This window comes from Pristis pectinata, chromosome 7, assembly GCF_009764475.1.
Source record: "Pristis pectinata isolate sPriPec2 chromosome 7, sPriPec2.1.pri, whole genome shotgun sequence".
NCBI lineage: Eukaryota > Metazoa > Chordata > Chondrichthyes > Rhinopristiformes > Pristidae > Pristis > Pristis pectinata.
In genome coordinates, this window is record NC_067411.1 from 26,499,764 (window position 1) to 26,515,869 (window position 16,106).

A 16,106-nucleotide genomic window follows, 5' to 3' on the forward strand; every position below is an offset into this window, starting at 1 on the left:
ACCATTGAAATCAACAGATTAAAAGGGTAAGCAATTAAAACTTCTAGACTAAACAGCAGCCTTGAAATGACAAACCTCAGTTTTGATTTTTAACTAAATATTCAATCTCCTTTTTCAACTGTGATACTTTTTAAAAAATCAATTCAAAGATCAAAATCTAGAAACAAGACAAACAAAATAAGGAACTGTATTGTGGAGGGTCGTGGCTGTCACGTGACAGCACTGCCCACTACCTGGTTGGAAGACACACCACTGCAAATCAAGATTTGTCTCCGCCCCACCCATCAGCGCACACCTGACCATTGGCCTTTGGAAATTACCTAGGCTGGACCCCCCAGCCCTATAAAGGGCGCCACATGTGCTCGGCTCTTTCTCTTTGCCATCTTCAAGGGATCACTCTGCTTCACTCCAGGCTGAGTACCGTGGAACGGCACTGGAGAAATCATTGATGAGGTGTGCACTGTTTAAGGGTTGGGAACATTTTGGTTAGTGTCCCTAGTAGCAGAGAGCCGTGCCTGCACTGAATCAAGGGGTGGCAGGTATCGTATTGTTTTTCCTTGATTGTATGTACCTAGTTCATTTTGTTTGTGTGTGTGCTCGTGTGTTATTCCTGTTATCATTTTCCGACGTTTGTCTTTTGTAAATAAAATCCTTTACTGCCAGACTGTGTTCAGAGTCCTTGCTTTTGAGACCCATCAAATTTATTTACTCACTCACAGCAGGAACCCTGGACAAAATCTCATTTGCGGCCATGAGCCAATAATCACTGCACTGCCCTAGAACTAAAAGTACTATGCAAAGATAGCTGCTTCTCTGGCTTATTTGGAAACTATTAAGAAATTCATAGAGATTGTTATTCATTTGAACTTTGATCCACACGCTTCCCATTAGGATATATCCCATTTACCAATTGGAACGTAATATAGGGAAAGGTTGGCAAAGGCCAAGACTCAGAGGCTCCTATGCCTAGAGACAATAAAAGAGTTCAATCTGCTAAATCTTTACTGCCTACTTGCATCAATAAACTTTCTGCTCCTTGTTCATCCCTGACCATTTTCTTTGTTAAGACATTGCTTTTAGGAATGACCTAAAACAAACCACAACACCCAATGATAAACCACATTCCTGATTCAATTAAATAAGGCATGCTAGTTGATCAATCAGCTGTATTCCAGAGGATCACAAACTACCTTGGATCAGGTCTTAGACTGCCGAGAATAGAACAGTAGACTGACTGAGTTGCAAAATATTGTGGTGTCTGGCAACTAACAAATTTTTAAATAATATTTTCAAGTTGTTTGACCTGACCAAAAGTAGTTAGAGAAATGTTGCACTTTTCAGTACAGGCCAGACCCAATTTATTAAATTCTAAAGTCCAACATTAGTACATACATACACTTATTTCCTATGATCAGCAGAACTTTTTTTCCCTCCCTCCCTCTCTCTCCCAATTTTTAGCAATTGTTCTTTCTTATCAGTCTTATTGCTTTTGATGCCATTCATTACAATACCGAGGAGGTGTGGTTACCACAATCAAGTGATTTTCATGTATTTTCCAACTTATAGATAAAAGTGACTTATGGGTGTTTAAAAATGGAACCAATTCATTACCTGTGGATGGCCAGTACCTTAAAATATCCATCTACATTCATCCACTAACCAGATGGTGGGCCAATTTTTGTAGGGGCTTAATTTGTGAATTTTTTTTGCACTACAGGCTTGGTTTGATATGCAACATCAATCACAATAAGATAATCAGCATTTCCACACACAAGCAGTGTGCAATTGAAATTGCATTGCAAGCCTCTCCGAGTACGATGTACACAAACCAAGAAGCCACCATATGTGCTAAAATCAATCAGTGTCTAACACAGCAACTCTACAAACAAGCCCTATTGGGAGGAAGAGGAGTTTTAAGCCCTGCTCAAGCACGAATGAATAGGCCCCATCCTTACTTGAGCCATTGATAGTGCATCCACTACTGAACCCTCATCAATGGAGAAGTATCCATGGTCAACATAATGCTTTCTTCTTTCTTTGAGATGTGGTGGAGTGCCCAGTCCCTTGCTTCTCCAGAGTGCCCTGAGCCAATGCTACTACATCCAATCAACTAAAGATGTTCGATGCCCACGACTATCTTTGACTTGCTATTCCTGGTTTAGGAATTCCAATTCAGACTAATTTCTTTAAGCAAAGGCCCCATTAAGAATCAGCTGCTGTAACAACTCTAGCAATAGCAAGAGACCATTCCATGGAAGGTTTCAGTTCTCATGGGACTCTCAGAATTGTGTATAGTTACTATGAGTAACCTCGCCGATCGCCCAGCATTCAAGGTGTTTATGTACATATCATATGCATAAGAAAATTGCTCCCTTAAGAATTGCTAGCACAATATTCCTAACTACAGTAAAACTCTAATAATCTGGAATTCGCTTGTTTGGAAATCTTCGTGATCTGGTGTCTGGCTCACTCATTAGTCTGGAATGTGAGCCGATGATCCAGGGTGCATGCAGGGTCTGCAACCAGAGCCAAGAGTCCAGAGTGCTATCAAGGCCGGGGGCTGGTTGTGTGGCCAGAGCCAGGGTTGACATCTGGGACATCAGGAGTCAGGAACATGGGTAGGTTCGCAGCTGGAGCCAGATCCAGAGCGCTGGTATATTTTCCGCTTCACTTAAATTCACCAGATTCATTGAAAAATTTATTATACAACTAACATGTACAAAAAGTGAAATACTAGTGTTTGGGTATTAATAGGAGTAACATCCAATAATCCAGAAAATCTGCTTGTCTGGCTCCACCAAAGTCCCAAGGGTCCCAGATTAAGAAAGTTTTATTGTACACATACACACATTTACTGGTCATTAAAGAAAGCCTGCAGCAAATGACAATAGCTCATGTCAGAAGGTTGGCACCATAACTCAGCACAAAAGTATATAAAGTATACAACTGTACATCCACAACCATGTTGAACAATAGCTCCACTGACCAGGGGTGCAGAATTTCATTAACACTTTCACCTCAACACCATCACGATACATACCAAGCTTTCAAAAAAACATGGAACTTATGTTTAAAATAATACCTTCCTGCTGTTATTGCCATGTGACTTACTCATTAGGTCTTTATGGACATCTGCCTGCAGCTTGAGTATTGATATTCCAAACCCATATCCACTGTTTTATACCAAGTTTATGAATTCTAATCAAGAATCATACTCTGAGATCACTGCAGAGTCATACGTGCAAATAACACATCTCCCTATCCCAACCTACAGGGACAGCCTTAGAATATATTACTGAGTTCAAATATGATGGGCAATTATATTAAATAAATTGATTAACAGTCTTTTCTTCCATTTTGCACCAAATCATATAATATGCAGGGTCACTGAACCCACAAACAACTCAGGAATCATTCATCAGTAACAAATAGTAACATTTAGGGAAAAGTCCTTGTTAATGAGAAAGGTAGCATCTTTTGCAAATGCACTTACAGGACCAGCCTTTGGAATCAACATCCATGAATTCCAGCTACTATGAAATTTAAAAAAAAATTTGTCCAGTCAGGTACATAAAATTACATCACATAAAAAACTAGATTGAATATGTAGTTACCTTGTTCTGGCCACTTTCCAAGGAGATTCCAAGATGGAGGTAATTCCAAGTGTTCAACAGCTGCTATCATCTTCTCGTCGAATGACTGCACTGCCTCTATCGTTAGGCCAAATTGTTCAAGTAGAGTCAGATGACTAGTGCAAGTGATTGTGTCAACACTTCCAATCAGAATCTGAGCTAGTTCATGCACTACATCCTGAATGTAGGTTATCTGACTGCACCCGAGGATAGATAACAAATGTCTCTCTGTATACATGCAGGCAGAAACCGTAACACCTTCCAAAATATCATGACCTGCAACAAATTGCAAGAATAAATATGAAATGCAAAATAGCAAGCATAATTCTAAATCTATAACACTGGATTAAGTATATTGATATATTTATATGTCAACCCCAGTTGCTGCCAAATCAAAAGGTTGTTGATTCAAGCGTCATTCCAGAGACTTAAGCACATAACTTAAAGTGACACCAGTGCAGTACTGAGGCAGTACTTCCCGATGCTACGTCAAACCAAGCCCCTTTCTGACCCACTGTGGGAGGTTAGCGATTCCATGAAATTATATGAAGAAACAGAAGTGGTCACCTACGTAACAGTTTCTATGCCATGTGCCTCAGGATGGCCAAAATGCATCCTTGTCAGATTTTGAGGACTTTTAGGCATCTGAAACAGCTGCCTCGTATAGGTTTTTGGCTCCTGACCTGTGATAATCAGGCTTAATTTTTTTTTACAAGAACTGCTTGGAGAAATTGAAATGACGCTGATCACGTGGCATTTGGCCACAGTTTGTTAATGTCGTTACCAATAAAGTCTGCACAGATTAGGCCCCGTGCTTTCTTAAAATTTACATGATAAAAGCTCAGCACATCCATCACCCATTGGGTCAAAAAACATCTCAAGGTCCCATAAATCAATTTTAAAATCCATATTCTTACCTTAAAACACTTGCGAGACCAGACAAGTACACTCTTTCTATATTTAAGTTTCAAATATATTTGCCTACAGGACTTGCTTGCTTTACATTTGCTTCAATTTTTTCATCTGTTACACTAATACTTTGGGTCCCAATCTAGACTAGTTTAAACCTTCCCAAGTAGCTCCAGCAATTCTCCCCACCAGGTTATTGGTCCCCCTCCAGCTCAGGTACAACCCGTCCCTCCAATGGTCCAACTCAATCCCTTCTGTTGCAGCAGCTCTTCAGATACGCATTTATTTGCCCTATCCTCCTGTTATTACCCTCACTAGCGTGGAGCACAGGGAGTAATCCAAACATTACAACCCACGAAGTCCTGCTTTTAAACCTTCTTCCTAATTCCATATATTTACTTTGCAGGATCTCATCCCTTTTTCTACCTATGTCATGAGTACAATGTGTACAGCGACCTCTGGCTGCTTGCCCTCACCGTTGAGAATGTTCTACATCCTCGAGGCAACATATCATCTTGGAGTTTCATTCATGGCCATAGAATCTGTTGTCTGTTCCCCAACGACCAAGTCTCCTATCAGTACAGCTCTCCTAAACTCCATTCTCTCTAGTGTGCATCACAGCCATTGTGGTGCCACGGACTTGGCCGCTACTCACCTCTGAAAGGCTACCACCCCCTCCCCCAGTAGTCTCCAAAACGATATACTTGTTACTGAGAGGAATAGCCACATGGGAGTCCTGCACTGCCTATCTACCCCTTCTACCTTTCCTGGTGATCACCCAACTACCTGCTGCCTGTACCAAAGGAGTGATCACCTCACTAAAGCTCCCGTCTATGATGCTCTCAGCATCGTGGAAACTCCTCAGCAAGTCCAGATGCAGCTCCTGTCACTCTATGTGGTCAGTCAGGAGCCATACTTCTGGCAGACATAAGTCACCAGGGACACTGGAAGTTTCTCTGATCTCCCACATTCTGCTGGAGGAGCATGCAACTGCCCTGACTGCCTCCTCTAAACCCACTGAGAATACAGAGGAAATTAAAAGACCTTACCTTACCGCTGCTCAGCCTCCTTTCTGAAGCCTCTCTCGACAAAACGTCAGCACTTATACCTCAAATAGAGCACTTTAACCTCAAAACACCCATTTCCAGCACATACACTCAGAAACTGACCTGATGAACCTACACCAGGTTCAATCCAGCTCAAGACCAGTGAGCCCTTCAATTAAATGGCAAAGAACTGCCATGGAGGGAGAGGGGTAGAGAGAGTGATTTACATTTTTTTTATTAAATATACTGATTATTTTGAAGTGGTTTCTGGTATTTTATTTTTATTTAATTTTAATGTTCAATTATATAAATATCTGGCACTATGTTTAAATTTTTAATAATTTCACCAGCTATCATAATATTTCAGTGCTCAAGATCTGCTATTTACAGTAGGAAAGGCCATGGATTGAACAGGCCTCACTGATCGGCTTGGATTAGGAACCAGCTTCCTTGTGGAAGTTTACGCTCTGAATAAGTGAATGATGAACTTGGATACTCCCTGCACACTGGAAGATCCAAGCCGATACATCTATTCTCTCCCTCTAATTTGAATGTCTATTTTCTTCTCTTAAGCTTTTCAATGACATATGTCCTATGTGTGAACTGTACAAATGCAAATCAGTATACATATCCGACTTCAGTGTGAAAAGCTATAAGCAACATAATTTCCAAAAAGACAATTTAAACTGACAGAGCTATGTGAAAGTGCTACAAAGGTGAAATAGCAGCACTAAAACTTACCACCACGGAGAGTTTTTTTTCCTACAAGCTTAGTTATGTCCCCTGATAAGCTAAATTCCAGAGGAATTTATACTGTCTGGAAAGTCTGGCATACTGCAGTAAATGCACAGTAAATGTCAACCTTCTGAAATGAACAGCATGAACTAAGTTTGGTACAAGAATCCCGAATTCTCAATATCTGCTTTGTGTAACAAGGAAACAGAATATAATTCACTATTTACATGTTTCTCTCTGAAATGCAAGGTTTATGTGAACACGATTCAAATATACTTTAGATAAGTTTTGACAGCACTGTGGTGCAGCTAATAGAGCTTCAGTCTCACAGCTCCAATGGTCCAAATGACCCAGATTCAATCCTGCCCTCCTTGTTCCGTCTTTGTGGAGTTAACATGTTCTTCTTGTGACTGCATGAATGTCCTCCCACATCCCGGAAGTGTGCAGGCTGGTAGGTTAATTGGCTGCTGTACATTGCCCCTAGTGTGTAGGTGAAAGACAAAATCTTGGGGGATTGGAGGGAACAAAGGTAGAAAAAAGTGGGTTAGGACAGGATTAGTGTAAAAATGGATGGGTGATAGTTGCATGGACTTGGGGAGCCGAAAGGTCTGTTTCCATGTTGTATGACTCTATGAATAAGTTTAGTTTCTGTGTTCTTACCTGGAATTACTGACTTCAGTGTCCTGGCATCCAGTCTCTGTGCCACAGTGACATGCATCTGGCGTGAACCCTCATAAATAAAGTACAATTCTGTATTTTCAGGTAAGAGACAAGTCTCTTCAAGCACTGCTAACATCGACTGCTGCCCCTGCAAAACAAATATTAAAGCTCATCTTATCTTTAGAAACCAACAAAATACAAGGACTCATTCTCAAAAAAAACATCAAATTTGTACTTACTGGTAGAACTTGCATACTTTTTCCAATTGGTGGTCCCTCTGAAGTCCTATTTTCTACAGCAAGCCAATTAGAAAAATGCCAAATACTCAAACTTTTACTCTACTGGTTGTTACTGGGTATCAGGCTGCCCTCTGGGTCACAACAACATTTGCCAAAGATTCCACACTACATCTGAAGAAGCTTTTGATTATGGTCACACTTGTTGGAGCTCCTGAGTCCTAGAGAGTTTGTTCAATGGTTCTCACCTAGTCAAATGGAGAACCCAGCTGCTACCTCAAGTGTCAGAGGTGATTAACGAGAAATAGGACTACTGTTTATCTATACAGTCAGGGAATGTTTATATCTTGGGTTAACACCACCAAACAGAAAGCCGACAGTGATCTACGAGGCCCAACTGCTTATAATACAAAAGGGAACAAGTATAAAGAGGTGGGAGAATTGTAATTCCGTAAGTATATTTTGTAAACATCAATGTTGTACCATGAAAGTAAGAGATTTTACTGTGACAAAAAATACGTTTTTTCCTGAGTGTGGAAGTAGGTGATAGGAGTCATTGGTTTTTCATTGACTTTAGCATCCACAGTCAGAATTGAGAAATTAGACAATATTTTATATCTTGTAAAAGCTGCAAGAAACTGTGCAAGTATGTATTCGACATATCAAGTGTTTCTCAGGGGTTGCAAACCATGGAGGTTGACTGTTACGCAGAAAATAGAGCAACATTCTTACTATAAATCTAGTTAAGTGAAGTATTACATTTTTGTCATAACTTACAATTATTTCAAAAAATATTATCAAATGTATAATGCTGAATCAGGGATTATATTGTATCCTTAGTGCATTTAAAATATACTATAAATGCATAATGCACCCTTATTCCAGGAAAATATATATATTTGTAAAGATTGTTGTGGCTTTGGATCAGACCGTGGTGTGGGGAACTATGCTGTGGTGAGTACATATTCAGAGTGTTCGTGTGAAGAAGCAATTTATTGACTTGCTCATTGACAGTGATGTGGAGCTCACATAGCTGTCTCCAGACTGGTTATAGTGATCAGGTGCAAGTGAGTGCCCACTGTTGGAGAGTGACCCTGGACCTCCTGCTGCATGAGAGTGCAGGAGTGGATTCTCAAGCCTTCTCATAGTTGACCCCCTGGGTTACACTGAAGTCTTGGTCTGGGGTTGGAAGGGGAGGCATCAGGTGTCCCCCTTCTGGCAAGGCACATGGGATGCCTCATTTTCAGAGGTTGTGGACTGGGATATTGTCCATTGCCCAGTGGTGTAGCTTCTTTTAATAATGTGGTAGCTGCCGGAGTACAGCACACACAACTGGGGGTAACAGACTGACATGGATTGAGAATTAGTTATGGGACTGAAAGCAAACACAAGATCCTTCTCAGATTGGCAGTCAGTGACTGGTGGGGTACTGCAGGTATTGGTGCTTTGTCCCCAGCAAGTCACAATCTATATTAACAAACTGGCCTAGGGAACCAAAAGTCATATTTCCTAGTTTATTGATGATACTAAACCAGGTGGGATTGAGGACAGAGTAGGGTGTGGAGTGGCTTCAAGGAGGTATAGGCAAGCCGAGTGAGTGGGTGAGAACATGAGAGATGGGATATAATGTGGAAAAATATCAAGTCATCTACTTCAATGCATATAACAAAAAGCAGCATATTTGTTAAATGGTGAGAGATTGAGTACTGTTGTTGTTCAAAGGGTCCTAGGTGTGCTTGTAAACAAGTCAGGGAAGGGCAACATGCAGGCATAAGAAACAATTGGAGGGCAAATATCATGTTAGTCTTTGTTCACAGACGGTTTGATTAGGAGTAAAGCAGTCTATTGTAATTGTATGATAGAGTTTTGGTCTCCTTAATGCAGGAAAGAATTTACTTGCCATCAAGAGAGTACAGCAAAGCTTCACTCAAAAGCTTCTTTGCATCATTATCCTTTGAAAAATGGCAAGTTTGCCTTATGAGAAGGAATTGAGTAGACTGGTACTGATTCTCTAGAGTTCAGAAGAATGAGAGGAGGTTTAATTGAGACTTAAAGAGCTTGGCAGGCTAGTGCAGGGAGGATGTCTTCCTTGACTGAGGAACAGGGGCACTGTTTCAGAAAAGAGATAGGCCTTTAAGGACTGAGATGAAGTGAAACCTTTTCACTCATAAGGAGATGAACCTTCAAAATCCTCTACCTCAGAGGCTGTGCAAGTTCAGTCATTGTGTTCATTCAAAACAGAGTTTGATGGATTTCTGGACATTATTGGAATCAAGGAATATGGGGATAGTGCTGGAAAAAGTCATTAGGAGGTAGAAAATTAGCTACGGTCTTAATGAATGGTGGAACAGACTCCCAGCACCAGATGGCCTACTCCTGCTACCTCTTAGGTTTTTGGTTTGAAAGTGCAGCACACTCGACGGCTTGTTCTGTGTGTATTTGGTAACAGGTTCAACAAACATGCACTTGATCACTTAACAGCACAGGGAAGAAATAGTATTTATACAGCACATCTCAATCTCCTTTCAGGAGAATCTACATTGCTGCCTCTGTCCCTTGAACGTGCATTAAGATTTAGGTGGTATGTGGATTTCAAATAGTAATTTGAAATTTTGTTTTGTTTAATTTGAAATTTTGTGTAATTCAAAATTATACAAAGAGATTAAGTTGATAATGGCTGAGGGATTTTCAATAACATATACCACTTCTTACAAACAGTTACAAGGAAAAATGAATAAAACCCAAAATATTTATTTGGAATTGGTTAAAAAAAATTGAGACTGATGAAAAATATTGCAAGCTCAGTGTGGAATGCATTAAGTGTTTTAGAAATGCAACTCCGAATCCGCTGACCCATGTTTTTTTAGACAGCTAACAGATGGTACAATATGAAAATAAGTGGCAATGGAAAACTACAGCTACTTTACATCTGACAGTAATCCTTCGATGTGCACTTTTTAACTACAGAGCAAACTGTCAAGCATAAATGCTTTCAGACACAACATACTTGAAAACGTCCTAAAAATTATAAAATAGGCTAACACGTTTATTGACTTTTGCATCGTTATTCTTTGAAGTATGCTTAATGTCTCTAAATTCATACACAACTTTTACGTGACCCACAGATTAGACACTATCTGCATCCATACTGTCCAATTAATAAATCCAAATAAACCAAAAAATATTCAAAACAATGGTTTTTTAAAAAAAAACAGGAAAGCTTTTAGAAAATAAATAACCAACGAACAATAACACTATGGCCACATGACTAAGGCAGGAAACTTGACTGACATCTCACTTCCTGGAATTAATTCAGGCACTTTGAATGTTCCTATGGTAATTAACAATTAGCTCCAGACAAGGATGAACAAACTTGGAGGATTTGCACTGTCAAGGGGAACTAAAACTGCATAAACACTTCAAAATATTTAACAAATAGCACCTGTTAATAGAAATGCAAGGCACTTACTGTTCTTCATCCTGTTTGTTATCCATGGTGGTATAAAAATTATAGCTTTTCTGTGGTTTTCCATATGGTGTCAATCAATTGACATACTTGTATTGTAAAAGCTGCATTCCTTTTATAAATTTTCTCTAAATTCAGTAAATCCAGCTCATTTTACAGATAAAATTAACTGCAGACAAGTCTCTACATAACGTCAAAGCCTCATTTGAACTCACTTATGCAGTTTCAGCTCTTTGGATGTATTAAACGGGAAGAGATTTTTTTGCACCATGTGGAACCAACAGCACACAGTCTAGAGTTTCACCGCAGGCTAGGAAAGGAAAAATTAAGCAATGCTGGTTTCCCTGGAATTACTCTGACTACATAGAGCAAATTAACCCACAACAAAATACTTTAAACCATGTTGGTTCTCTTTAAGCAGATGTGAAAGATAGTACAGTGCATTTATGATGCAACAAATCAATTTGAGCCTTTGGAAATCATGCTTTTGTTCAGTAAACTAGGGTGTTGCCATTAAAAAAAAGTACTTCATTCTCAGTCGAGAGGCACTGAAAACAAAAAAAAACCAAGGTGGACTGCTGTAACTTCATTAAGCATCGTGAAGTTTGTTTTTATGATCTTCCTAGAAAAGGTCAAGCAATGAAAAAAGGTACAATTTAGTTTAATTGTTATAATAATAGAACAGCACCATGGATGAGAGTTGCAGTTATAACGATTGAGAATTTCAAGCTTTTTTCATTAGAGCTAATAGCTATGATGGGCTGATCTGACAAGAAAAATCAAGATTGTGAAATGCTTTTGACAACATTATAATTAGGAAAACAGTGATTGATTATTTCCACTGGTTAGTGAGACTGTAATAATAGTGGAAAAGCCAATTACTAAAAGTCTTGGATTTTTCTTCATTGTCTAGATGGTTAAGATATGGATTGCGGTCTCTTATAAGCCATTGTTGAAGGAAATTCTGTCAGTTCTTATAAAAAAGGAAGTTAGATAGTTGCTTCCAAAAAAAAACATTAATGCAGTGAATCCAGTTGGCGCATGAAAAAAAAACTCTGGCACAAACCTATTATGATCCATTTCAGAGTAGTAGCATTCTTTGAGGGCTAAATTAGGTAATGTTGGAAAGCAGGCACAGACACGGCAACATAATACTAATTCATCCCCATTTGATGGTGCAAATTGGGCACAACATTTATACTCCAACCTCATGAATGCAATTTCAGCAACTAGTCTATGCTAAGTTGCTTATTGCATAAATACATATCAACAAGCCCCAATATCAGGAGTGGGTACCACCAGTTTAGGTTAACTAGCGCAGATTTAAGTGAAAAGCAATACCAATGATGGATTCTGGCCACTTATCTGCTTCTGCTTATCGTATGATTGCTTTTGTTACTTTAACGACCAAGAGATCCATTTTATTTAAATTGAAGGATCCTATACCTCCTACCACATTTCAGTGGTTTTCTCAAACTATAACATGTTTAAACTTAGAAAAAATTAGGAGTGGTATTGTTGATCCTTCACTTAAATTTGAGGAAGTTTGGAATCCATTTATTCAGTATTTCCATATGATATAAGCAGACCTTTTTCGAATCTCTTTCAATAACCTTTGAATATTCAGGAGCGGAGCTAACGACATAATAATGTATTTTTTAACTGAAGAAATATCAGTCCTTTTTTTTGAAGTTTTTGGTTTGCTTTTGTTTATTACTTTTTTTTTGATTTGGGGGTTCTCTTTTCATATAATTAAATCTCTTTTCAATTTTTTTTGTATCATGTTCACTTAGCAAGAGAGCGGGAGGTCCAGATTATATATTTTACTCCTTGGGAGTATAAATATTGACTGTTCTTATTGTTATCCCGATCTCTTCACACCATATGTATTATCATTAATGTTATGCATATTAATTGAATTAATTTGAAATTCAATAAAAAGATTGAAAAAGAAAGAAAAGCAAAAAACTGCAGAAGCTGGAAATCTAAAATAAAATCATACAATGTTGGGCAGGCAGAAAAAAAAGAGTTAACTTGTCAGATCAACGATCCTTCATCAGAACCCTTCCCACAGCTAGTTGGCAATGCTTGATGCATGTTATTTCCAACATATTCTGTATTACTTCTGATTAAAGAGAAGGTGCTTTGCCAATTTATGCGTGGAATAAAAGGAAGTGGGTAAAGTCCTTAATGAGTGACTTCGCATTGGTATTCACCAAAGAGTAGGACATGGATGATGGTGAAATTAGGGAGGGTACGCTGACATTTGACGGCATGTTGATACTAATGAGGAGGAGGTGGTGTTGGGTGTCTTCAAAAACAAAGTGAATAAATCCTCCAGGGCCTGATGGGATCAGTCTCACAATACTGAGGGAAGCAAGGGAAGAGATTGCTGGGGTCTTAACAGCAATTTTTGCACCTTCTCCCATATGGTTTCATCTGCCCATCACCCGCAAACCTATCCATCTGTTTTTTTCTCCCTTGGTTCACCTTTCCCATCCCCTCGCCCATCTGGTTCCATTGGCCCATCAACTCTCCCTTATCTGGTTCCACCTATCAACTACCAGCCTCTGTCTCACCCCTCCCTCTCACTTCTATACACTGGCTATCTTCCCTCTACTCTCTCAGTCCTGATGCAGGGTCTTGACCAGAGATGTTGATCATAGATTCTACTCAACTTGCTGAGTTCTTCCTGCAGTTTATTTTTTTTTAATCCAGATTCCCACATCTGCAGTCTATTGTATCTCCAGAGATCTCTGTATGCTCTTTAGCAACAGGCAAAATGCCAGAAAACTGGTGAATAATCAGTGTTGTTCCCTTATTTAAGATGGGCAACTGCAACAAACCAGGAAATTATAGATCAGAGAGCCATAACATCAGTGATAGGGAAATTACTGAAGGAGGTTCCTAGGAACAGGATTTATTCACATTTGGGAAAGCATAGACTTATTAGGAATAGGCAGCATGGCTTTGTATGGGAAGGTCCTGTCTCACAAATTTGATTCCGTTTTTTGAGGAGGTGATGAAAATGACTGATGAGGGTAGGGCAGTGAATGTTGTCTGCATAGACTTCCATAAAGCATTTGACAAGGTCCCTCACGGTAGGTTGGTCCAGAAGATTAAGTCACGTAAGATGCTTGGCGCGTTGGGAAACTGGATCCAAAATTGACTTGGTCATAGAAGACAGAGGGTAATGGTAGAGGGGTACTCCTCTGGCTGGACGTCCGTGATCAGTGGTGTTCCACAAGGATCAGTGCTGGGACCTCTTGTTTGTAATGAATGTAAAGATGTGGATGAAAATGCGGATGGTATAATTAGTAAATTTGCAGATGACGAGAAAATTGGTGCAGTTGCAGATAGCAGGGAAGTTTGTCAAAGATTCAGCAGGATACAGATCAGTTGGAAATCTGGTGAATTTAATCCAGACAAATGTGAGGTGCTGCACTTTGGGAGGTCAAATGCAAGAGGAAAGTATTCAATAAGTGGCAGGACCCTTAAGGGCACTGATGCACAGAAGGATTATGGAGTCCAAGCCCATAGTTCCCTGAAAGTGGCAACACAAGTGGATAGGGTGGTAAAGATGTACAGCATACTTGCCTTTATCAGTTGGGGCATCAAGTATAAAAGTTGACAAGTCATGTTCCAGCTGTACAAAACTTTGGTTAGGCAACATTTGGAGTACAGTGCACAGTTCTAGTCACAACACTATAGGAAGGATGTGGAGGCTTTGGAGAAGGTGTAGCATTCATCAGGGTGTTGCCTAGATTAGAAAGTATTAGCTATAAGGAGAGGTTGGACAAATTTGGATTACATTCTTTGGAGCATTGGAGGCTGAGGAACAATGTGATGTAAGTGCATAAAATTATGAGGCATAGATAGGGTAGATAGTCTTTCTCTCAGGGTGAAAATGTTAAATACTGGAAGGCATAGCTTTAAGGCGAGAGGGGGAAAGTTTAAAGGAGATTTGAGGCAAGTTTTTTGTTTTACACAGAGCGATGGGTGTACTAAAAGTGCTGTTGGGGAGGTGGTAAAAGCAGAGACAATAGTAAGGTTTAGCAGGCATTTAGACAGAGACATGAACAGGCAGGGAATAGATGGATACCAACCATCTGTAGGCAGATGGGATTAGGTTAGATTGGTATCATGGTCAGCACAGACATGGTGGGTCAAAGGGCCTGTTCCTGTACTGTACTGTTCTATATGACGGCAACCAGCTGAGGAAATAATTCAAGAAACCTTCGTAATTTTGAAGGAGATGGGAGACCATGGGCATAAACACTGCATTCTGATTTTCAGAGGTGCCTTTGGAGGCTTTGGTAACAACACAGAGAAAAGAAAGCAAGCCCTCCAAGCACACAACCAACCAGATGTGGGAGGAAGCAGTGGTGGGCTGAATACTAAGAATCAAATCCAAAGAATAATGGTAGGGTGCCCCAAGAAAATTAATGACATCAAGGTCAGTAAATGCATCATCAAATGCTATTTTCCACCACTTAAAAAAAAAACAGAAAATGGTTGAAATACTCAGCATCTGCAGAGAGAGAAGTCAATGTTTCAGATCATGCATCAAATTTAAGTTAGAAATGATACCAGAAGCACAATAGAACTGGTTAAGGTATACCCACAGTGCTTTTCAATAGGGAGTTTCAGCCTTTAGGCCCAGTGACAATGAAGGTACAGCGTATATTTCCATGTCATGATGGTATCCAATTGCAGGTAGTTTTGGTCCCATGCACCTACTGCCCTTGGTAATAAAGGTTGCAGGTTTCAGAGTTGCTGTTAGAGTAGCCCAAGTGAGTAAATGCAATACATTTTCGAGATCTTGCTTTCTCCAACCTTGGAGTATTTTCCCCTTGATGCCTGGCAAATATTGTCGAGTTAGTGTTATTTGATAGCACTGTTAACTTCTTCCATCACTTTGCTGATGAGACAAGACTGATTAGATGGTAGTTAGCCAGATTAGATTTGACTTTACTTTTATGTATAGAACACACCTGGATAATTTACCACTTTCACCAAAAGACATCAGCGGTCTGCCTGGTCTTTAGCTGAACCGTGCCATTGTTAAGAATGGGATGTTCGTGGAGCCTCCTCCTCCTCCCATTAACTACTTAATTCCCAGTCAACATTCACAAAATGAGTATTCATCCAGGAGGAGGAAAAGGAGGAAGAGGAAAGAAAGAGGCAACTTAAAACAGATCCTTTCCATCAAACTAACCATGATCTCATCTGACCAAACTAGCAATCTCACATTTACAGCAGAACTACATCCACAAGAAATACAATCCACAAGACTATGGGCAGTTGCCCCCTTCATTTCTACAGATCAAGCACTGTAGGAATCCTCAAAGCATCAGGCAAGTCACAATGGGTCACAAATTCAAATTAAAACTGAATGTCACTACTATAATTGCATTTTAAA

The 16,106-nt window shown here is 39.7% G+C and overlaps 1 protein-coding gene across 7 annotated transcripts in view; it reads right to left on the reverse strand.

Annotated features, from left to right (window-relative positions):
* The window catches only part of arhgef28a (Rho guanine nucleotide exchange factor (GEF) 28a), a 283,580-nt gene that overhangs the window by 224,176 nt on the left and 43,298 nt on the right, over positions 1 to 16,106 (reverse strand). For all 7 annotated transcript variants that reach the window (XM_052019926.1, XM_052019922.1, XM_052019928.1 and 4 more), the window contains exons 3-4: positions 6,983 to 7,130; positions 3,615 to 3,908 (exon numbers count right to left, since the gene is read on the reverse strand). In XM_052019926.1, the coding sequence (XP_051875886.1) occupies positions 3,615 to 3,908; positions 6,983 to 7,130 (442 nt within the window). The remainder of the gene's footprint in view (positions 1 to 3,614; positions 3,909 to 6,982; positions 7,131 to 16,106) is intronic.